This window comes from Ovis canadensis, chromosome 7 (assembly GCF_042477335.2).
Source record: "Ovis canadensis isolate MfBH-ARS-UI-01 breed Bighorn chromosome 7, ARS-UI_OviCan_v2, whole genome shotgun sequence".
NCBI lineage: Eukaryota > Metazoa > Chordata > Mammalia > Artiodactyla > Bovidae > Ovis > Ovis canadensis.
In genome coordinates, this window is record NC_091251.1 from 95,966,069 (window position 1) to 95,990,352 (window position 24,284).

A 24,284-nucleotide genomic window follows, 5' to 3' on the forward strand; every position below is an offset into this window, starting at 1 on the left:
TACCTCCAGGGACACCTACACCTGACCCCTTTATTCATTCATTCATTGGGGGATATTTACCGAGTAGCTCTTCTGAACTAGGCATTGTATCCCATGCTTTGGAGATCTCCACATCTCCCACTTCAAACCCCAGGCCCTTCCTTCTCCCCATTGTCACCACACAGCTTGCCCAGGACTCTTGGCCTTCCTTGCTCTTCCTTTTCCCCAGGGGTCCCATATCTGGGCTTCTTTGACCCTGCCAAACCTGAATGGGAGTTGAGGGAGGGAGGGAGCAGGGCTCCCAGTCTCCAGCATCTGCCCTCATCCCATCCTCCCACCCTACCCCAGGGACAGTCCAAGCTGGCTCTGCCCAGAACCCCCAGCCATCCACCTCCTGGGACTGCCCTGAATCTTGTTGCCTCATCTCAGTCTCTGGGGGCCCCTGCCCATGGATGTCCTACAGAGCCCATCCGGTGCCCCGGCCCCCAGCGCCCTGGCCCCTCAGCGCTGCCTGCGGAGGGAGCTGCCAGCTTTTTGGAATTCCTAATCGCTCTTGGCCCCGGTGATTGGCTGCTCAGCTCTGACCCCACTTGGGCTGTCGCCTGGTTGGATAAAAGGGGAATCTCCTTGGGGCTCCAGAGCATTAGACATCGCAGGGGGCACCTGGGACCAACTTCGTGAAGCGGGGAGCCAGCCGGGGGGGTGGGGGGAGCACAAGGCTTGCGGCATCGGCCCCTCCAAAGAGCCGAGAGATGACCGGGAAAGCGGGAGAAGCGCTGAGCAAGCCCAAAGCCGAGACAGTGGCCAAGAGTACCTCGGGGGGCGCCCCGGGCAGGTGCACCGGGTTTGGCATTCAGGAGATCCTGGGCTTAAACAAGGAGCCCCCCAGCTCCCACCCGCGTGCTACCCTCGACGGTCTGGCCCCCGGGCACTTGCTGGCTGCGCGCTCCGTACTCAGTCCCGCAGGAGTGGGCGGCATGGGGCTACTGGGGCCCGGGGGGCTCCCCGGCTTCTACGCACAGCCCACCTTCCTGGAAGTGCTGTCCGACCCGCAGAGCGTCCACTTACAGCCGCTGGGCAGAGCGTCGGGGCCGCTGGACACCAGCCAGACGGCCAGTTCGGGTAGGTGAGGGTGAGGATGTGTGGCTTGCCCGACTGGGGTGAGAAGCGGGAACCTCACGCCGTCGGCTCTGGCTTGCATCGCCAGGCCTGCTCCTCCGGGTGCAGAAGTTGGTGCCAGGCCGAAGGGTCGCAGCGCGGACCTGGGGCCGACGCGCCCGTGACCAGGGGGCCGGGAAGATGCTCCCCGCGGTGGCCGGCTTTGGGCCCCCGCGTTTCCGGAAGCCGAGCTGTCCTGTCTGCGCGTTGAACCCTGTTCTGCGGCAGCGCCCAGTTGGGGCCCCACTGGAAAAGGGGCTTTGGGTGTCGGAGCCCGTGGGGCAGGCCGGGGGTCCCCCTTCTCTGCTCCACTTGGGCTGCGGCCTCTCAGAGGAACCACGCTCCTACAGCCCGATTCCGTTCCGGGCGTCAGCGCCCGGGGAAGCCGATGTCAGCTTCGGGCCCCAGCCCTGATGTCCAAAGTTGTCTTGTCCTTCTTCTTCTCTCCGCTCCAACCCCCGACCCACCCACCCCGCACTGGTCAGCTGCGTTTGATTTTTCGCCTCGCGAGCTTCAGGACCACCTGGCCACCGCGGCAGCCCAAGCGGTCGGCATCCGCGATCCCACCTGAGCGTCACCTTATCCGGGATCCCGACCCTCGCGGGCTAGGGGGCCACCGAACCTCCGGGCCGCTTTCCCGGCCGCACCTCTCCGTCGGCTCGGCCCTCTGCCTCTGGTTCGCGCTCTTCGATTCCCCTGATTTTCCGCTCTCGTTTTATTTGTTTATTTTTATTAATATCTGGAGGGGCAACGAAAGTGGCGCGCCGCAGTCTCTCCAGATCCGAGCAGGGCCGCACGGTGCGGGCAGTGGAAAGGGGGCTGTGCCCGGGAAGCCCCTCTCTCTTCCCGGAGTCCGGCTCTCCGCGCCCCGGGCTCCGCTCCGAGGGGATGGGGGGCCACCTTCTGCGCCTGGCGCCGGGTCTGCAAGCGCAAGGGAGGGCGCCGAGCCCCGAGCACCGCCGGAGGGGGACCCTGCGACCCGGGAGGCTGTCTCGCTCCCCCGCCGTCCGCGTCCCAGGCGTGTCTGGGCCTTTGCTTCTCTTACAACGAAATCCGTCCACCACCTCCGGATTCCGGCGCCGGCCTGAGTAGAAACAGCCTCGGCTTAGGGATGGGGTCGCCCTCGCCGAGGGCTTCCCGGGGAGACCGAGCAGGCCGGGCGGCTCCCCGAGGCCGCCGGGAGTGGGCCCCTCGCTGGGCTTCGGGAGCCCGACGCGCCCGGGGGTTGCCGTGCGCGCCCCCCTCCATTCGGCCGCCTGTACCTCCGCCCGCTTTTCAGATTCTGAAGATGTTTCCTCCAGCGACCGGAAAATGTCCAAATCGGCTTTGAACCAGACCAAGAAACGGAAGAAGCGGCGACACAGGTAAGGCCCCTGCAGCGCTTTCTGTCACCTTCGTGCTCACCCATCCCCTGCTGTCCCCAGTTCGGAGGATCGGGTCCCTCGGACCCGAATCTTGCCGGCTGTAGATCCGAGGTCCGCGGCTGTGCCGGGACGGGGAGGTCGGACTGGGAGACCAGGCGTGGTTTGGGGACATCCTCCCGGGGCCCTGGCGTCCGGCCATGCCGGGTGAGGATTAGGAGAGGCCGCCGAGGAAACCGCACGTTTCGGGCTTTCTCCTGCTTCTCCGGGAGAAAGGAGAGGCCTCAAATAGGGCCAAACCCTACCCAGAGAGGGGCTGGAGACACCCATATGTCATCCCCGCCTCGGCACATTGGTAGAATCGCGCACATCACTGGGCGGGCAGGTCGGCTCTCGCCTCCCGCCCCAGCCGGTTCCTCTGCCCCCTGCTCGGTCCCCCGTTCCTCCCCGCTGTCGCTGTCAGCGCCACCAACCCCCTGTCTTTCTGCTCTCATCGCTGGCCAAATCTTGAGCGTGATATCCCCATGGATGGCAAATTTGCCTTCGGCCTCTGCTCCTCTGTGATCCCTAAGCCTCAGTTTCCTTGTCTGTAAAATGGGGAGGAAGGAGTGAGTGGACTGGATGCCCCAGCCAGCCCTGGCTGGAGTGGAATGGGCTGCATTGCAGCATACAGACGAAAAAGAGAGGTTATTTGGCTTTGTTTTCCTTTAAATATTTTAGACACAGACATCACTTGCACAAAGTTAAAATTCAGTCCTGCAAAGTAATGCCCCTGCCCGAGACCCGCGTTCTCTTCCTGGCCTGCACCTCCGCTACCAATTCCTTGTATAAATTTATCAGGAGGGTTTCAAGAAATAAAGAAGTGAGAAACAAAAATTGACCAGACTTTCTGCCGGTGCCGCTTGCAGGCGCTACCCTGTGCTCGCCCTGGCCCTGTTTTCCCGCTTCTCTCTCTGTCGCTGTGCGGGTGGGCTCCCCCTCCAGGGTTCCCTCCCGCCCTGCGGACATTTCCCCCTGGGGCGCTCTCCTTCTCCCCACCCACCTCATCCTCTTCTCCCCAGTTTGTTCTCATCCTCTTTGCACACTGTCTCTGGGTGCTTGTCTGCGTTTCTCTCTTCCTTCACCCCCGGAAACGACCCCACATTTTAAATCGGTTCTTCCTGACTTCTCAGACCCCTACAGGTTTCCACTTGAATGCGGGTGAACTTTGGCTCGGTTTCTTGGTGACCTCAGTTTGTTCCCTTCAGGCAGCTGTTTGGTTTTGTTTTGTTGTGTTTTATTGTGAACGGAAACGTTGTTTTTAGTCCTGATTCTGGGTCATTTTTTAATATTCATTGGTTCAACAAATATTCATTAAAACACCTCCTATGCACCCAACTCAGGCTGGTCCCAGGCTAGCAGGTTGGGGTGGGGGTGGGGGGTTGCGTCGGTAATCCTGTCTGCCATTGGGCTGCCGGAGGGCAGGTGGGAGTCCGGCTGACCGGGTTCTGTGCTGCTGTCCGAATTGGGTTGGGGGAGGGATTCCCCGAGCAAGGAGAGCAAGGACAGTGTTTCTGCACAGCGGCATCTCCTTGTGTGGCACTTGGAGCTGGCTGACACACAGTCCAAAGTCCATCCTAAGGTTCTCAACCTTCTGTCCTCACTTGATACCCTCTCCCCTGGGGAAAACTTTGGGTGTTTCAGGTCCCCTAGGAGACAGGACAGCTGGTCAACTGCACTAGGTTCCAGGCTATTTCTAATGTGTGAGGGGAACAGGTCATTGGAGACAGGAGAATGGCTGGTGCCATTTTTAATTAGTAAAAAAAAAATCTGAGCATCTCTCATTTGGGGAGTTCAGGTAAGAAACCTTGGAATCTGGTGATAAGAGATGAAGATCCCTTAACCTCCCAGAAACATAGGGGGCTTGGAGGAGTTAGAGAGGGGAGTGGGGATGGAGTCTCTCCGATTTTCTTCTCTTTACCTGTGAGGCTCAGCTCTGATAGACTGGTCACGATGGGAAACTGAAGGGTCTGGTAGGTTACTTCAGTCATGTCTGACTCTTTGCGACCCCCGTGGACTGAGTCCACCAGATTGTTCTGTTCATGGGATTTTCCAGGCAAGTCTGGGGAATCTGAGGCATCGTTTCATTTCGTTTCTTAATTCCTTTCTTTCTTTCTTTTTTTTTAATAAGAGTTCTCCCAAGCAGAGTCTGGCACTCGAACCGCTGAATGATCTGCCCTCATCTCTCTTCTTTGGCTTTGGCCAGGCCACAATAGCTTTGGGTCTCATTTTTCCTAGTTTTGAAGAAGACGTACACGTTTTGATTGTTTATTTTGACTGTCTGTTCAGGGGCCCTTTCAGTAAGTGGCAGGAGAGAAATAGAAAACAGCAGATCTTCAAAATTCTGAAGAATTAACTTTCTGTATACATAAGCATTCCATTCCCCCCAAGAGAATAGGAGCAACGATTTAGAATCAAACCAGTCATTTTCCATAAAGAGCAGAATCTTTCTCTCTCACACCTCCCCTGTATCATCCTCCAGGATGCCAAAGCCGACACCGGCAGCAGGAATACCTGGGGTTTCCATTCGTACTTTTTCCTCAGGCTGGGTGACATCAGAGGCTGCAGGGAGAGATTTTAACCTCCCCTCATACTGGCCCCAGGGTTCAAATCCCAGAGGCTCTACTTCAGCCATTGTAGAAGCTGAGTCTGTAAAATCTGGACCGTATTACACCCCAGCTTGTTGAGGAAGGTGCAGGATAAAGGTCGCCTAGAACTTGGTGAAATTCAGGTTTGAAGAGAAGAATTTATGTTGGTAAGGGGGTGTGTAGTGCATTTATTTGAGAAAGGGGGATTACGAACCCCCTAAATACCGGAGGTGGAAAACTGTGTGCTGGAGCATATCCATTTGCTAGCAGAGAGGATGTAGCTTTTACTGGACTCTTAAAGCAGTTTATGTTAATAACTCAAAATAGGTCAATGTAAACTGCTCTGCGGGGGTTGGGGGCTGTGTAGGTAGGCTCTGTCGGGATGACCTGAGTTAACTGCCCCTAAATGGGGCTCCCGCCGGGTGAGTGGCTGAACCTGGGTGTGGTGGGATGGTGGGAAGGTGGCCCTTGCCTTCGGGGCACCAGAAAGGACAGAGCACGCCCCCTTCCCTCCCTCCCTGCCCGTAAGACTCTGAGGGCAGCTCTCCAGAGCCAGCGAGCAGGGTGGGGTGAGGGGCTGGGAGGTGCGGTTAGTTCCCCACAGTAGAAACCCTGGGGCGGCAGCTGCATTTGACCTTCTGGTGAGTCTTTGAACTCTTAAGTACATTTTAAAAGATCAACTCTCCTGTCTGTGAGGGGAGCCCGGGGCGGCAGGTCCTGCCTGGGACTGAAGCACTTATTTACCTGGTGAGCCCTTCGTTCAGTGCCTGGGAGGAGGAATAGGGCCTTTCTGCAGTTTCCTAAAACTTGTGTCTTAACATCCTTCCCCCAAAGCACTTTCAGAAGATTCCCAGTATGAAATGTCCCCGAAGGCTGAAATAATGCCTAACCACTAGAAGGCAGTGTGGGTCCTCAAACTGGAATGAAGAGTCCAGAGGGTGTCTGGGGATGGGGGCAGGAGAGAGGGATTGTATTTGATTGTACTGGCCCAGGCTGGGTTTGGAGGAGGAGATGGCAACCCACTCCAGTGTTCTTGCCTGGAAAATCCCAGGGACGGGGGAGCCTGGTGGGCTGCCGCCTATGGGGTCGCACAGAGTCAGACACGCCTGAAGCGACGTAGCAGCAGCAGCAGGAGCTGTAGGAGAGGGCTATTCTGTCCTCTCTGGGACAAACTCTTTCCATTTTAGGGATTTGCTGGGTTTAACTCTCTGGGTTTGCTCCCCTCAGGACAATCTTTACCTCCTACCAGCTAGAGGAGCTGGAGAAGGCATTCAATGAAGCCCACTACCCTGACGTCTATGCCCGGGAGATGCTGGCCATGAAAACGGAGCTGCCCGAAGACAGGATACAGGTAAAACAGCCCTGAGTCCCTCTCTCACATTTTCTTCACCCTCAGGGACATCGGCTGCCCCAGGGTCCCACACATCCCTCTCTCTCCCTCCTGCTCCAGTGTGTGCTTGTCTGTAACCACCTCCTCATGGAACAGTTCTTTTAAGCAGATATTAGCTGAATACCTACCACGTGAGATGGGGGCTGCTGGAGGGACGGGAGACTTGGCAGACAAGATGTGGCCTGTGGCTGCAGACTGTGGTCTTCCTGAGGAGTATGGCAGGCCATGAGGGGCACCTGTGGTTGCAGACAGAGTTCGGGGTGGGTCTAGGATTCTGAGCAGGGTCTCTGGTGCGGCAGGTGTCTCCCAGGCGGTAAATGTCTGCTTCAAGGCCTAGGTGCCTGGGGGTGGAGGGGAGCTGCCTCCCCCATGAGGAAGACCTTGCCCCCTCCCTTCCTACCTACTCCCCACCGCCTCCATCCACCTGAGGCTCCTTACTTCTCACAACCCAGCAGCTGGTCCTCCCCAGGGCTCCTGCTCCTGGAGTCTCCTGGACCAGCCCAGGAGGTGCTCATTAAGTCGTTCCCCTCACCTCCTTACTGGAGAGTTTTGTGGAGAGCCAGCCCTGACTGGTTGGGGCTGTCCTCAGCTGTGCTGGGCACCAGGCCTCCTTTCAGCAACAGCAGGATCCTCCCAAGTCCAGGACTCCCCTTGGTGGACAGAAATGGGTTGCTTAATCATTCCTCCAGGAGGAAATGAAGTCTGATGATTCTCCAGACAGGGCCTCCATGAAGAGGAAGGGTGGCTGGGGTGGAAAAACATTTCCAGAAGATTTGAGGTTGCCATAGCTGATTCAAGACCTTGAATCAGAGCTGCTTCTGTCGGGACACCTGAGTGGCCCGGAGTAGTTGACCTGCCAAGGCTGGGAAAGGCAGGGAGGGTCCAGACTTCCTGAAACCCTTCTGCTCCAAATTTCCTCCTCTGTGTCTCCAGGTGTGATGTGTGTTTGGGGGCAGGGGGAGGAGCGGGGAGGGGACAAGTCCAGCGAAGGAACCAAATAAGGTGTGTAGGTTCTTTGTACTCCCTTACTGGAGAACCAGAGAATGGGGAATGAGGCGAGAGCTGCTTTTCCAGAAGAGCCTTCCTCTCCCCTGGAAGTCTGTTGGGAATTTCAGCCAATGGCTTTAGACGGTGACACTAACAATAAGCTCAATTATTCATAAGCAGATTATCTGTTTGGTGCATTATCCATGGTGGCCTGGATCCATCATCCCCACCCAACTAAGTTACAATGGGGAAAGGCTGGATGTTGATTTTGAATCCTCTGTGTGTGTGTAGGTGTGTGTGTGTGTGTGTAAGCCAAGACCCAATCCAATTCATATGTGGTGGTAACCCCTACCTGGCCTTTATTAGGGTAAAGCTGGTCCTTACAAGCAGCCAGGGTTGGTGAGGTTGCCAGACTTCCCCTTTGGTTGGTTGCACATTTGCACTATTGACCAGTAGAGTGGAACAGCTCATCTCCTGCAGTGGGTTGCCCTAAAATCTGGCCATGGTGGTGGTAGTGGTGGGTGGGAGAGTCCGAAGGCTATAAGGAGAGTTTGCCCTCAGCTGTAACTGCATTGCTATAAACGCTCAGCCCGCAGACTCTAGACTTCTTAAAATTGTCTGAGGGGTTGCCTACAGGTTGGTGTCTGAAATCACCAGCACCAGCATGGAGGAGCAAGGGTGTGGAGTACCTTAATTTCCTGGACTGCAAGGATTGACTGTGGAATCTGTGGCTATTGGTGAACCAAGGCAAGGGTCTCTGTAACTCTTCCAGCACTGCCTAGTTCTTTAGCTACATGCTGCCCCCAGAGGGTGCGAGTTATCAAATGGCCCAATCGCCAAATATTTTGAGGCTTCCCAGGTGGCATTAGTGGTAAAAGAACCTGCCTCCCAAAGCAGAAGACTAAGAGACACGATACAGGTTTGATTCCTGGGTCGGGAAGATCCCCTGGAGAAGGGCATGGCAACCCACTCCAGTATTCTTGCCTGGAGAATCCCATGGGCAGAGGAGCCTGGTGGGCTACAGTCCATAGAGTCGCAAAGAGTCAGACACAATTGAAATGACTTAGCATGCATGCCCAACCAAATGTTTTTACCAAGTGGCCTGGGAAAGGACTTCACATCTATTAGTGACAACTATCTATCAAAGCTCCAACCCGCAGAGCAATTCCTGTGTGACTGGTGTTCTAAGTACAGGACGTGCACAGGAGAGGCAGGGTGGTGCAGTGGTTAGGGACACCCACTCCAGAGTTATACCGTCCTGGCCTCACCAGGTACCAGTTATTTGAATGGCTGTGGACAGGTCACACTTCACCAGCCTGCGCCTCCATTGCTCATCTGTAAAATGGGCATGACAGCAGCAGTTGCAGCTATGATGAAGTCGTGTGTGTTGTGTTTAGCAGAGGGCCCAGCGTGGGGCCTGTGTGTCCACCTGGGGCTGACCATTCCACCATTGGATGCACTCTACTGTTGCTGTTTGGTCATGTCCGAACCTTTTGTGACCCCATGGACTGTAGCGTGCCAGGCTCCCTCTGTCCTCTACTATCTCTTGGAGTTCGCTCAAATTCATGTCCATTGAGTCGGTGGTACTATCTAACTATCTAATCCTCTGCCACCTTCTCCTTTTGCCATGAAAAGAAGGAAGGGGGAAGTTATTAGAGGCTCCAAGTCTGAAGTTAGACATCCTCAGGTGGAATGGAAAGGTTAAGGGACTGGATATTCAATCAAGGATCCAGATCTTAGTTCTGGCTCTGACACTGACCAGGTATGGCAGAAGCCAACTCACTTCCCATCTCTCATCTGTAAAAGGAAGAGGGGGAATCCCTCCCAGAGAGCCGTCTCCTCAGTGTCTCCTCTCCCATTCTGGCTCTGGGCTGCCATTGGTGGAACCTACCCAAGGAAGCCCTCGGATGTGTCTGAGACCTACTATCTAATGAGAACCCAGTGTAGATGTGAAAAGTCAGACATGTGCTATGCTTAGCCACTTTCCAGGCCTTTTTTCATCGCTTCTTCACAATTAGATGAGTTAGATGCTATTCTTATCCCCCCTTTCTGGATGAAGTAACTGAGGGGCTGAGAGGTGAAGTAAGTGGTGGACTGGGATTCAAACCCAGTACCACTCAAGTACTATCTCAAGAGAGCAAATGAAGGTAAAGGGAGGACTTATCTACAGGAACTGGAATAATTAATGCCAATTGCAGTGATGAGGGGTCAGCCCCCTTAATAGTGGCTGATTTCCTCGACTTTTATGCTTTGAGGGCAAGCACTTCCCCCCTGTACATCTCTCTAAGTTGGGGTGAAGGGATAAGTTGCACTGTTAGGGGAAGAAGAGATTTCTAGTCTTCATATTAGTTCAGTTCCGTTCAGTCACTCAGTCGTGTCCGACTCTTTGCAATCCCATGGACCGCAGGTATGCCAGTCTTCCCGGTCCATCAACAACTCCTGGAGCTTGCTCAAACTCATGTCCATTGAGTCAGTGATGCCATCCAACCACCTCATCCTGTCATCCCCTTCTCCTCCTGCCTTCAATCTTTCCCAGAATCAGGGTGTTCTCCAATGAGTCAGTTCTTCGCATTGGGTGGCCAAAGTATTGGAGTTTCAGCTTAGCATCATTACTTCCAGTGAATATTCAGGACTGATTTCCTTTAGGATGGACTTCATATCAGAGCCAGATGCAAAGTCCTTTCTGTGTCTCTGAGAAGTGCTAGGATGTGGCATTCTGGAAGCCCCCACCAGATGTCAGCCCTGGGGAAGAGGAAATGGTTTCCAGACTGAGTTTATTTCCTCTGTGGGCCATTCATTCTCAATTTTGATATGTTCACTTATGTGTTACTATATGTTTTCTGACAGAAGTTATACTTATTTAGAATGCCTATATTACAGACGTGCAAGTGAACAGAGCCATCTCACCTCCACTCTTAACAACCTGGTATGTTTGGAAGGATGAGGTTTGGATTCTCTGACTAGCGCTGTTCCATTCTGTCTCTTTTAACGTGGTCCCTGCCCAAGGGTTGGGGAACAAAGTTTTAGAGGATTACATCCCAGAAGTTAATAGATAACCACATGGATGGGAAAAGACTGCAGTGTGTTTCAGCCTGGGAAATGGATTAGAAACACAGGGCAGCTTTCAACTGATTGATTGCTTTTTTTTACTTTATTTATATTAAAAAAAAAAAAAACTTTTGGCTGCACTGGGTTTTTGTTGAGGCATGCAGGCCCTTCAGGGCTTCCCTGGTGGCTCAGCATTAAAGAATCTTCCAGCAATGCAGGGGATGCAGGAGACTCAGGTTCAGTTCCTAGGTGAGGAAGATCCCTGGGAGGAGGGCATGACAATCCACTCCAGTATTCATGCCTGGAGAATCCCATGGACAGAGGAGCCTGGTGGGCTACAGTCCATGGGGTTGCAACGAGTTGGATATGACTGAAGTGACTGAGCATGCAGGCTCTTCTAGGGCTTACCCTGAGGCATGTGGGATTTTAGTTCCCCAATCATCCCTTGCATTGGAAGGCAGATTCTTAACCATTGGGCCACCCGGGAAGTCCCAGGGCAGCTTTTAAAAATTACTCATGCCAGAGACTTCCTTGATGGTCCAGTGGCTAAGACTCTGTTCTCCCAAAGCAGGAGGCCCAGGTGCGATTCCTGGTCAGAGAGCTAGATCCCACATGCTGCCACTAAGAACCTGGTGCAGCCAAATAAATAAATAAATATTTAAAGTAAAATAAAATTACTTGTGCCAGCCTCCCACACTTAGCAATACTGATTTAACTGGTTTGGTGTGTGGCTATGGCATCTATTTTTTTTTTTTTTTTGGGTACACTGGGTCTTCATCGCTGCACAAGGGCTTTCTCTAGTTGTGACAAGCGGTGGCTATTCTTTTTTTTTCTTTCTCAAATTTCTTGAATGCCTTTATTTTGAGAAACTAAAATTGAAAATATAACTTCAAGATTTCTAGACTATTGTATTATTTTTTCCTTTTAAAAAATGTATTTATTTTTAATTGGAGGGTAAGTGCTTTACAGTATTGTGTTGGTTTCTGCCATACATCAAGATGAATCAGCCATAGGTATACATATATCCCCTCCCTCTTGAACTTCTCTCCCACCTCCCACCCCATCCCCCTGCCCCAGGGGTTAGTCTTTAGCTGCCATGAGCAGGTTTCCCATTGCAGGGGGCTTCTCTTGTTCTGGAATCCAGGCTCTAGGGCGCAAGGGTTTCAGTTCTTGCAGCACATGGGTCAGTAGCTGTGGTGCACAGGCTTAGTTGCTCCGCAGCATGTGAGATCTTCCGGGGCCAGGGATTGAACCCTTGTCTCCTGCATTGGAAGGTGGATTCTTAACCACTGGACCACCAGGGAAGCCCTGTTTGTTTTTAAAGCTCTCCAGGTGACTGTATGTAACCAGTGTAAAAATGCTGGGTCAGAGGCTCAGGAAAAGTGTCTCTGCTTTAAGTGAGTTAATATGAGTGGAAGAAAGAGGAGTATTGAGTGACACAGTGGAATGACCTGTCCAGGAATTCAGGGAAGGATGCTCCCTGGGCCTGCCAGGAAACATAGGCCAAGCTGCCCTCTAGTGGACCTCAGAGGCTACAGCAACGCCAAGCTTCTCTGAGCCTGAAGCTGGGACTGCAAAGGGTGTGCTGAAACATGTTGTCAGAAGTGCTGAGTGCGCGTGGAGTGCAAGGTCGTTAAATCACGCCAGCAACTAGCTCAGATTAATCAGCTTCCAGTCAGAGGAGAGGAGGGAAGGTAGGTGAATGTGTTGAAAACTGCCGCGGGGCCAAAGAAGCAGGGCCTGATAGCCTGGGGCAAGACGGGAGGGCGGGGCCCGGGGGTAGCCAGGGGGCCAGAATGTGCAGAATATCTATTATGCATGGTGTCTCCTTTAGGGGGTGACCATGGAGAAATCTCAGAGGGAAGGAAGCCTGGGCATGTTATCATGTGGGGCTAGAAGGCTGGGAGCTTGCAAGGACAAGAGATGCCCTGGTTACCCGCAAAGGGGACAGAGGGCTGATAGCCTGGCCGGCTTGAAGGGTGCCCTGGACCAGAAGAGCATCCCTCTGGCAAGAAGCCCTTTTATGGATCCGGTCCGTCCATGAAGGCACGAGCTCTTGGGCCCCTCTCTGCTGGGTGTGGAGGCACCAGCTGTTGACAGCCAGAGGCCTCCTAGCTGGGCTCTCTGAGTGCTACCGGGGCACCACCTGTGAGAGGAAGCACACCAGGAAACCCAGGCTCTTCCTTGAGCTGGAAGACCTTCCCCACTCTCCCTTGCCTGGGACTCCCACGTTGGTGACCCTTGATGTCCCTTGTGAGCCCTTTCTCAGGCACTCGGAGGCCTGGAAGAGGAAGGCAGGGCTCTGATCCTTGCCAGGGTCTGCACACCGGTCCTCCTGAAGAGTTCCGACCTGACTGCCTTGGGCATGGAGTAGTGGCTTCTAGAAAGTGTGCAGTCTGGAAAGTAAGAGAGCAATTGAAGGAGGACTGTGGGTTTGCCAGAGCTAAGGGACCAAGCAGGAAACAGGGCCTAAATGAAGGAATCTCAAAGGTGGGAGATGAGAGGACCCGGCTTTATTGTGAAGACTATCACTGAGCATTTGGTCATTTGTCCGTAGAATTCATCCAGCACCAGGCCAATGATTTCCAGTTCTTACAACATGCTGGGTGTTTCCCATGCACTATTCTATTGAATTTTTACAACAAACTTGCAAGGAAGTGGTATCATAGGGCAGACAAAGAATCAGAAGCTCAGAAAGGTTAAGAACATGCCCAAGTTCACAAAGGCAGTTGGAGGCAGAATAGAATTCTCCAGTCCAGGCCTTCAAGCTCCCTCTCATAGCCGTCTGCATAGGTGGTCTCTTACATTTGAGCCTCAGGGGTCTGGGATACATTACAAATGCGGAGGGTGTTGCAGGGGGCATCTGTTTGGCCCCTAGAGGGGAAGTCTAGTCTAGTGTTAGTCACTCAGTCGTGTCTGACTCTTTATGACCCCATGGACTGTACCCACTAGTCTCCTCTGTCCATGAAATTCTCCAGGCAAGAATAGCAGAGTGGGTTGCCGTTTCCTTCTCCAGGGGACCTTCCCAACACAGGGATCGAACCTGTGTCTCCTGCATTGCAGGCAGATTCTTCACTGTCTGAGCCACCAGGGAAGCCCCTAGAGGGGAAACTAGAGACTATCTGTATTAAAATCTTACAGCCTGGACGTTAATTCTGTCCCCCCCACCACACCTCCTGGGGTGGTTGTTGTTATTAGTTAGTCCAGCCTTGCTGCAGGGCCTGTCTTGGAAGAGGCCAGAGGAGCAAGTAATGCCACTAATGAACCTGCTCCCTGCACAGACTCCCACTGACTTTCTGTGCCTCCACTGAAATAATAATGAAAGTGAAAGTCGCTCAGTCCTGTCTGACTCTTTTCAACCTCATGGACTATACAGTCCACGGAATTCTCCAGGCCAGAATACTGGAGTGGGTAGCCTTTCCCTTCTCCAGGGGATCTTCCCGACCCAGGAATCGAACTGGGGTCTCCTGCATTGCAGGTGGATTCTTTACCAACTGAGCTATCAGGGAAACCAGAAGTAATAATAAGTAGCATCTGTTGATGCTAGGATGAGATGAGATGAGGATGAGATGGTTGGATGGCATCACCAACTCGATAGACATGAGTCTGAGCAAGCTCCAGGAGTTGGTGATGGACAGGAAGGCCTGGCGTGCTGCAGTCCATGGGGTCGCAAAGAGTTGGACTCAACTGAACAACTGAACTAAGCATCTATTGAGCACCTTCTGTGGGACAAACACTGATTTTAGGCACCCCTCACTTATTTCATTAATCCCCAAAACAACCCAGAAAAGTAGATATTCTTATATTATGCTTGAAGAGACTGAAACTGAGAGAAGGCAAGTAACTTGTCCAAGATGACTTAGCAATTTTGGGCACAGTTGGTAATTCCAGCTCAGGACTAACTTTCAATGCATCTGGCAAATGTTTAAGTTCTGCATACATACTGGTTGCTTCCTGGAAAGGAAGAGAAAGGCAAATATGAAGAGTGGTTAGGGTTAATTCTAATTCCTTGTCCACTTCCCTCCAAGGCACCAATGCCACAGCTTCTCTGCCAACTGTCCTAAAGAGAAATTGTTTTGGCTGTCCAGGTTTCTTCCATAAATTGGAGCAGCATCTGGTATTCAAAGAGAGCCAGGCGTTTCAGGAACCCATAACCAAGGGTCCGAATGACTCCTGGATTGAACGACCAGCTGGCGCCAACCCCTCTGGGACTGTCTGTGGACAAAATCTGATCCGCAGACTAGTTATTCATTTGTTCAGATCAGGAGACTGGGGAAAATGGTTCTGTTTACAGATCTCAGAAATGATCTAAACCCCAAGTCAGCACCCCCTTCTTTGGTGTTCCGGTAAAGATGCTGTTTTCATCTGAGAGCCCTGCCCCCTCTCTCAAGCTCATGGGATCCTGGGGAAGCCAGGGCAATGCATCTTTCCAGGCAGGGGCGGGTGGGGGGTGGGGGGGTGGTTAATGAGCATCTCTGCCTTTGCTTCCTCCACAATCCCTTCTTCAGGATACCTGATTCTAAACCGTGCTGAAACACACTTCTTCCATCAGTTTGTCATCAAAACTCATTCTTGGCAAAAACCAGATGGGACTTCATGCTCTTTATTCGTCCCTCATGCATATGTGTATGTTTTGCTGCAGAAATCAGAACTGATGGATTTGACTACGGGGAGGTGCTGCTGCTACTGAATGTTACAGAACATGTAGTATATGCACCTCATATTTTTTCTAAAATCCAAAACATTCTGGAGTCTGGCCCCCACCCCCCACCCCCGTGGGTTCCAGTGGCCTTGTTCTGTAATGCACTGTATTCAAGCAGGAATGTCATCTCCTTCCCAGGAGGCAGAGGGTTACTTAAGATTCATCAAGATAGTCTTCTCAGCCTTCTGTGGTCAGACTCGGAATTCCACATTGGAATTCCATCACTAAGGGGTTCATGCTTTGCCATCTTCTCTGTCAGGTGGATAAAACCAGAGGCCACATACACCTTTCTGTGGCTTATCCCTTTTAGATGCTTCCCCTGTGTGAAAATGTAGCTTAAGATACGTGGGTACCTGTAGAGGACCACCAAGCGCTAAGGGGGAAGAGGGGACAGGACAGGACAGAGGTCTCAGACAAACCGTAGGCCTTGGGTATTGCTGAGGGCCTGCTGGACAGGCAGGGCTGCTGGGGAGAGATATATGCACAACGCAGAGCCAGGCCAGGCGGAGGGCCGAGTTCCAACTCCATTGCGCACCGCTATGAGCTCCTTAGCGTCCAGAGCGCAGCCGTCTAGTAGACTTCCGGTGACATAGACCCATTCCTTGACCGGGTTCACTCAGTGCGGTGTGAGTCCAGACCCGGGTGGCGGGGAAGGCCTTGCGTTGGTTCCACAGCTTTCCAGGAGGTGTCAAACCCAGTGGTGGCAAGCGTGCGGCTCACTGGGGGCGACGCCACCCGGGGGACTCAGGAGTGGTCGTTTTCTAACAGGCGCGGGCGCCGGTCAGTGTGGGGTTGGAGGGGCCGGGGGAGCAGTCTGAAGCCGCATCGCTCCCATTTTTAGAAGTTCCTAGTTATTTACAAATGAGTAAATGCCCAAACAGGGTTCACACAATCAGGGTCAGTGTAAAGGTGGGTACTGATCATGCGGTCTTTCCGCAAAGCGCCGGTGACCGCGGAGCCCTATGAGGACCGGCCGCGCGAGTGCGCGGCTGTGCGGCCGGGGCGCCCCCTTGCTGGATGAAGCTGGACACGCTCCGCCGCAGACCCCGGCCCTCCGGGAGCTGCCGGGGCGCTCACTCCGCCACCTGGCGGCGGCGGCGGCGGGAACCGCAGGGGCGCACGGATTTCGCGCCTCCCCCTACCCCTTACCCCCGCGCCCAGGCCTCCCCGCGGCCGAGGCAGCAAAGGGTTAAGCTGTCAGCGGCGCGATGTTAAACAGGTGTCAAAGGCGCCCCATATATCTGCAGATTGAAATCAAATTCTTCGCCGTATAAAAAGATAAATTACCCAGGCGCTGCCGCGCGTCCCACTCATCACGCCAGCGCCAGACGGCAAGCAATTTTTTTTTTTTTTAATGTGCTAACGACCTAATCAAGCAATCAAGTCGGAGAAGATTGCAGAGTGACCGGGGCAGCCATCTGCCGGCGAGCCCCGCATTCATTTCCCGCGCCCCCGCGCGTGGAGAGGGAGCAGGGAAGGGAGCTGCCGGGAGGAAGGGGAGGGGGGGAAAATCCTAAACAAATTAACACCCAATTTTCCCCGTCTAATTAGTTAAATGAGGAGTGTTTGGGGTCCCCCGGGGAGGGGGAGCGGCTCGCGGCGCGGTTCGAGCTGCCTCCCCAGCATTAATTAGTGCGGGTCAATGCCGCGGATCCCGGGAGGGCAGACGCTTTAATTTCCCGTGATATTTCAGTGCCTGAGGCCCATCGATTCAAACAGAAATTAACTTATTTTTCAATCAGCCCAGGGCTGCCCCTGGGGGTGACTCTTCTTTTGCCGCCTCCTGAATAGAGCTGGAGCAATTTTTCATCAAAAGCTGAAACCGCCGCAGCCCGGGGGGCGGGGGGCGGGGGCGGGGGCCCAGAGGGAGGGGCGGGGACCTGGTCCAGGCGAGGGAATGGAAATCGCCCAGGAAACTAATAGATTTTTCCGAACCTGCCTCTGCCCTCCCCTCCCCCCACCCCACCCTCTACTTCTGGGGTGCTTGGGCGTCTCACCACCACCACCATCCCCCAGGAGTCAGAGCCTGTGGAGCGGCTGTGAAGAGAACACGAGGGGGCCACCGGGACCCCAGGTCCTTCCTGCGTGCACCCGTCTCCCATGGGCTCTTCACCAGCTTGAGGGACAGTGCAGCTGGCCCTGGCCCTGACGCCTGTCAGCTGCCGGAAACCTCAGGAAAGCTGCTTGGGGGGACCAAGACATTTCTCCCTCCTCCAAGCATGGCCGGGACCTGGGGATCGCCTCCAAAAACCCGGATGGGGTGTCGCTGATAGATCCAGCGAACCCCATGCTCATTCCCACCCTGCAGCAGGCAACTTCGGGGCCAGAGAAGCGACCGATAGCGGTTGTCTCTCACCGCGGTCTTCTAGGTCCCCACCTTTACCTGCTCTACTCTTCACACCAAAGAATTTTATCTTCCCTCCCTGACTGAGGTATGGCTGCCCAGCTCCTCCAAGGATCACTCAGGGTTAAAGTCCAAACCTGTGGAAAGTGGGTGAGCGGAGGCCCCACAGGGATTGCCCAGGACAGGGCAGAGAAGGGAGGCTGACTCAGGCCCCCTGGGAGGATCCCCTGCCTGGGGCTCTGGTTAGGTTGAGGCTTCCTGACACCTGGATGAAATGCCTTCTGCTGCCTGAGTCCACAATCACCTTGCCTGCCTGGGACTGCCCTGGCCTCTGGAGTTCTGGTGTGGAGGAAGAGCCTGAACCAAAGGCACTGCTAATTCATCCCCTGAAAAGGACTCTGTCCCTCTGCAAGTCAGACAGGGATGCTGGAGGTGTGAACCCTTGCATGAGAGCTATGAGGCTCAGGTTTCTCAGCGGCAAACTGAGGACCACATGGGAACTGCCCAGCTGCAAGACCCAGTCCAGGAGGCATCCTATTGCATCACCCTAAACTGCTTTGATTGAAAAAAAAAAAATCATTTTGCCCATCATATTCTCGCAAAACTTGTATCTCACTCTGAACACCCTGAACCAAGAGGAACCCCAGGGGTACCGAGGGGTGGGTGAGCTTAAGTAAGGATGCCCTTACTTGGAGAAACCAAAGTCACCAGGTAATGGGGCCACTGGCAATCAAAGAGGTGTGGCCCTTAACTCCAGACAGACACGGGTGTGGGTGTGTGTGTGGGGTGCTGGCCTCTGCCTCATAGAGGACGCCCCTGACCTGTTCCTCTGCACTAGCAGGTCTGGTTCCAGAACCGAAGAGCCAAGTGGAGGAAGCGGGAAAAGTGCTGGGGCCGAAGCAGCGTCATGGCTGAGTATGGACTCTACGGGGCCATGGTGCGCCACTCCATTCCCCTGCCGGAGTCCATCCTCAAGTCCGCCAAGGACGGCATCATGGACTCCTGCGCCCCGTGGCTGCTGGGTAAGAGCCCACACCCTCCCTGGGGTCCTGCCCCTGGGGCGAGGGGAGCGGGCTCCCGAGGACGGGACAGAGCCCTGGGGCAGGAATGCCTGGTGGGCACAGCAGCCTGGGGGGAGAGAGACCCCAGGAAGCTGGCCTCCCAGTCTCCCTTGGCGGGGGGGCCTTCGAGGGCAGGCTGCACCCAGGGCTGGGTGTCTGCCCCTCGGTGCCTAGGACTCTCATTCTGTGGGTTCTGTCGCTCTGTGAGGAGGGGGTGGCTATTGCCCCAGGGGATGTATCCTATTCCCTTGCCAGAGCTGGGGCTGTGGTCAATGAAATAGCCCCTCTTGGGGGCCCCGAGGTCCCTTTGGCCATCATTCTGGCTTTGCCCAAAGGACTTCTTCCCCCTAAATCTCCCCACCTGCCAGTTTGTCTGGGGTTCGGAGATCTGGTATCCCAGAGGGAGGGCGGGGGAAGCAAGTGCTGTGCTGGTGAAGGGATAGACAGGATCCCCGGGGTGGGGGCCAGGAGCCCAGGGACATGGCCTGGAGGAGCCCTCTGCCGGGCCTGGTGGTCCGCCGCAGCCTCTGCCCCCACCCCCCGGGACGCACGTGACATTGGTGTGTGTAGTAAGGCTTTCTGCTCGTCCTTAATTCTGGCCTCTCTCTATCTTTGCCGTTTTTTCAGTTCAAGATGGCTTTCCCAGGCGCTTTTCTAAACCCGAATACCAACAATTCTTTTTAGGGATGCACAAAAAGTCGCTGGAGGCGGCAGCCGAGTCAGGGAGGAAGCCCGAGGCGGAGCGCCAGGCGCTGCCCAAGCTCGACAAGACGGAGCCTGAGGAGCGGGGTTCCGAGCCCCCCGCTGCCATGTCCCAGGAGGAACTGAGGGAAAACAGCATCGCCGCGCTCCGAGCTAGAGCGCAGGAGCACAGCACCAAGATGCTGGGGACTGTGTCCGGCCCTGACGGCCTGGCCCGCAGCGCCGAGGAGCCGGAGCGAGAGGAGGCCGCGGACGAAGACAGGCCGGCGGAGAGGCTGAGTCCAGCGCGGCTCGAGGACGTGGCTTAGGCCAAGGGTGCGCGCAGACGCCGGAGCCCCAGACTCTGCTCTTCTCGGGGGCCTGTGGTGTTGGGAGGTGTTCTCCCAGGCGAGGCCTGGGCTCCGCAGGCCCTCCATGCACCACCCTCCGGGTGACTCCAGGCACAGCTCCGTTGTGGCTGAGGCTTTGGGCCACGCTGAGACATCCCTACCTGGTTCTGACCTGTCCAGCACCTTCCTCATCCTCACATCCCTGACTCAGAAGCCTTCTTGCTGCCCCAGACCACCCCCTCAGGCTGCTTCCACTCAGTTCTTGGGCTACTCTCACTGTCTGAATCCACCTCTGGTCTCTTGCTCCAAAGCGCCCTCCTTCCCAGCTCTGTACCCACCAGTGGATTCTGTTCTGCCCGACCCAAAGCCCTCAGCTGCAAATACTGCCACTGCGGCCCCAGGGATGGAGAACCTGCTCTCCACGCTGGTGTCCGGAGCACCCCAGGCCCCCAGCAGAACTCTGCTCCCCCCTTCCGAAGGGTGGGTATCCTGTCCTGCCAGCCTCCGGGCACAACCTCTGCCCGCCCCCACCACTGGGGCCCAGATTCCAGACTATACTTGGAAAGCCTCAGCCTTGGGCCCCTCAGCCAGCCTTCACGTCATGCCCTTCAGAGTCAGCGTCGGACACCCGCCCTCCACACCCAGCCTGTCCCACTGTTCCTCCCTGCAAAGATGCCAGGGTCGCAGGGGAGCTGTGTACAGTACCTGCAGTGAGGCCAGGGTGGGCCCTGCAGCCACGGGGCACCTCTCACAGGTGCTCACTATTGCCCCTTTGGGAAGCCAAATCCTCCAGCCAGGACCCTTGGGTATGTGGTTCTGGAACATCCTAATCTCTGATACCCTGCCTGTGACCCTGACTTGCTGTGCAAGGCATCCTTCCCCTAGAGCTTCTTGCAAATTACTGGCTTGCTTGTGCCCTGCCTTGGAGCCACCCAATCCAGCTGTAAAATGAACACACAGGAAACCACAGATCTTGACTCAACTTGATCCAGGTCATTCCTGGAGTGGGCCTGGGGCTATAAATAGGCATCATGAGTTGATCACAAGAAGGGCTGAGAAAAGCTGAAAGGAGAGTAGAGGAGGAGCCAGTGTTAGACCCAAACTATAGGCACACACACCTTCAGGCCAGATGTGAGCCGCGGAGCGTGTTCTCTAGAGTCAAGCAGTGATGGTGTTGGAAGAGGGGACGGGGGTTTCTTCCTGTCTGCTGATGGGAGGACTCATCCATACTGCTGGGGTCTTTGCAGCGGTCCCTTCCACCCCCAGGCCAGACACATCCCTCTCCCATGGATTTTTCTCTATCATCCCACCCACCTTTGCAGGGAATCCCTTGCAAGAGAAAGGCCTGAGACAGTGAGTTGGGATTTTAATTTCATATCAGAAGTTGATTTCTTATTCATTCCGTTCATGGACCTTTCCCCCAGTTCTTCTTGTCTTTGTGTCCCTTTGGTTTGAAGAGTTAGATGGTAGCCCCTGGTGTGTAAATAATGTACATAGAGTCAACAGAAAGAAACTTGATATTGAAGTGTTTGAAATATGGAACTGTAATAACTTCTAGGTATTCCAAACCTGTGATTTCTGTGCCATTTTCTGTAAAGATACAAATAAGAATAAAATTGATGTAAAAACAGCAGGGGAGGGATTCAGGAGTCCTCTGTGGATGAGCATAGTGTCTGTGTGTATGAGTGGTATAAAAAGTATTGGGTTGGCCAGAATGTTCGTTCAAACCCTGACCAAACATTTTAGCCTACCCAATAAATTGATGAAGTCAAGTTTAGGTCAAAATGACTAGATTCCTATTTTTAACTTACTACTACTGTAGAGGCACGGTGGCCTGCCTTTCTCCACTAAGCCAACATCACCATTTGTCACTGCAATATGGGACCCTCCTCCATTGCAGGCATAACTGGAATATCCCAGCCAGTGAGCCCCTAAATTATTACCTATGACTCTTCCCTGTTCCCCACACAACAGATTACATTGACCTTTCTCTCTGGTCCTTACTTACAAACAGCCCTAGTTCCTTCACATCTCAGGTGAGGCCCACAGCCCACCTTGGCCCGCAAGAGCACTGAGACCTTTCCTTTTGTGTACACACGTGCGCTTGAATATCTCACCTACAACTCAAACACTAAAACAACAATGAATGGAAAAGGCAGAGGCATCTGCAACTGAAAGTCAGATAAACATAGGCTAAATCCCTGGAGAGGAGAAGCGGCTAAACAAGGGAAACAGCAAGGGGGAGAGTGCCTGAGATGGCTTGCAGACACCTGTGCCCCGCTATTCATCCGGATGATGTGTTGAGTGGAATTACAGGATGAGAGACCAGAGGGAGCAGACTTGGCTTACAGTTGAGCTTTTTGCTCAAGAAATCGTATAAGATTGTTTCAGATTGGCTCAGATGTGCAACTCCCTCCTCGGAAGAGGTTTTCCTGGCAGCCCATCATCAAACCAGAATGACGGGGTGAGCGGTCCCTGCACCCGACTGGGCCCAGGTACAACCCCCGACCCTGAATCTGGAGCCTGGGGGGCACACGTGGGAGATCTCTGACTTTCATGTGCTGAAGGGAATGGCCAAGAGCCTGGCTTCAAATGCTCCCCACCCAGGGCTCCCCTAGGCACTCCCTTTCGAGACTCACTGCCACCCTGACTCTAGGTAAGCCTGCCCTCGTGACGCGCACCCCCCACATTCCTGCAGATGCACTTCTCATCTTTGCAGACCCTCCAGGCAGAGTCTACTACCTGTTCTCTCACATAACACTTGAAACAGTCAGTCCTCCACTATGGCATTCTATGCACTGTGCTGTCATTTTTTTTTAAAGCTTCAAAAAAATTTTTTATTGTGAAAAGGTTAAGCCATGACAAGCCCCAAAGCACCAGAATTAAGAAGATAATTTTTTTACACATAATTTTTTATACACATGCTTTTCATACAATAGTGAAAAAGTGAAAGTCGCTCAGTCGTGTCTGACTCTTTGTGACCCCATGGACTATACAGTCCATGGAATTCTCTAGGCCAGAATACTGGAGTGGGTATAGCCTTTCCCTTCTCCAGGGGAGGCTCCCAACCCAAGGATTGAACCCAGGTCTTCCGAATTGCAGGTGGATTCTTTAGCAACTGCGCTATGAGGGAAGCCCTTTTACACAATAATAGGTTGATTTTCACAGGAATTAAAGTAATCTGAAAATCGGTGTTACTGACTGCAAAATAAGTATCCGGCTCTTCGACTCTCTCAAGGTGATCAGCCTTCTATGTGGCCAAAAGATGAGGCTTCTGATGTCTGTTCTGAGCCTGGATGGCAGGTCTCTGGCAGAGATTTCTCACTCATGCACTAATTTCTTATTTACAAGTGTATCTTCCCCTACAACAAAGGTATCTTACTCATTGTTTTTAAATATTTGTTTATTTGGCTGTGCTGGGTCTCAGTTGTGGCACGTGGGGTATAATTCTATGACCAGGGATCCAACCGGGGCCCCCTGTGTTGGAAATGTGGAGTCTTAGCCATTGGGCACCACTTATTCATCTTGTATCTCCAAACCCATCAAAGTATCACCTAACCCACTGTTGAATGAAAGAATGAATGTTCTTCCTCTAACTCACCCATTTATTTAATCATATTAAGACATTTACTGAGCATCAACTGTGTACCAAGCAGTGGGGCAAGGCACTGGGGATAAGGTGGTGGTTCCAGCAGTCCTATTTGAAGGGACGTGTGATTCAAAAATTGAGTGAGCCTAAGGTGGCTCAGCGGAGAAGGCGATGGCACCCCACTCCAGTACTCTTGCCTGGAAAATCCCATGGATGGAGGAGCCTGGTAGGCTGCAGTCCATGGGGTCGCGAAGAGTTGGTCATGACTGAGCGACTTCACTTTCTCTTTTCACTTTCATGCACTGGAGAAGGAAATGGCAACCCACTCCAGTGTTCTTGCCTGGAGAATCCCAGGGACAGGGGAGCCTGGTGGGCTGCCGTCTGTGGGGTCGCACAGGGTCGGACACAACTGAAGCGACAGCAGTAGCAGCAAGATGGCTCAGATGGTAAAGAATCCACCTGCAATGTAGGCGACGAGGGTTCGATCCCTGGGTTGGGAAGATCCCCTGGAGAAAGGAAAGACTACTCCAATATTCTTGCCTAGAGAAGGACAGAGGACTATGGTGGGCTACTGTCCATGGGGTCACAAAGAGTCGGACACGACTGAGTGACTAACTAAGAAACAAAAGTGCAAGTATCCTAAGGCATCAGAAGCTGGAGATAAGGAACCGTGAAAGATCACATCCACAGGGCTGGGATCAGTCAAGGTGTTCTCATTCATGAGGGGTTCTCCTGTGCTCTAAATTGAAATAAAAACATTGGCTCCTTCGGACTCATATTGTTTCAAGTTAGAAGCGAGGACAATGGCAGAGGTGTCAGATGAGCAGGAGAGAAGGGTGGTCGCACCACGGCAGCCTCCAGGAACTGGCGGGGGCAAGGGGAGGGGGCTTGGCAGCTGCTCCACCCTGAGTTAGATCTCGGGGACAAGTGGGACCCTCAAAGGCTTGGGAGCTGCCAGAAATCCTCCTGGATGACCACCCTAGGGAATTTACGCTGGGAAGAGGCAC

The 24,284-nt window shown here is 53.8% G+C and overlaps 1 protein-coding gene across 1 annotated transcript; it reads left to right on the plus strand.

Moving 5' to 3' along the window:
- Positions 1–731: 731 nt before the first annotated feature.
- On the plus strand, positions 732–19,667 carry VSX2 (visual system homeobox 2). The gene is made up of 5 exons (XM_069597499.1): positions 732–1,101; positions 2,417–2,501; positions 6,353–6,476; positions 18,438–18,618; positions 19,342–19,667. Exons 1-5 carry the CDS (start codon positions 732–734, stop codon positions 19,665–19,667), a joined length of 1,086 nt encoding a protein of 361 aa, XP_069453600.1.
- Positions 19,668–24,284: the final 4,617 nt, after the last annotated feature.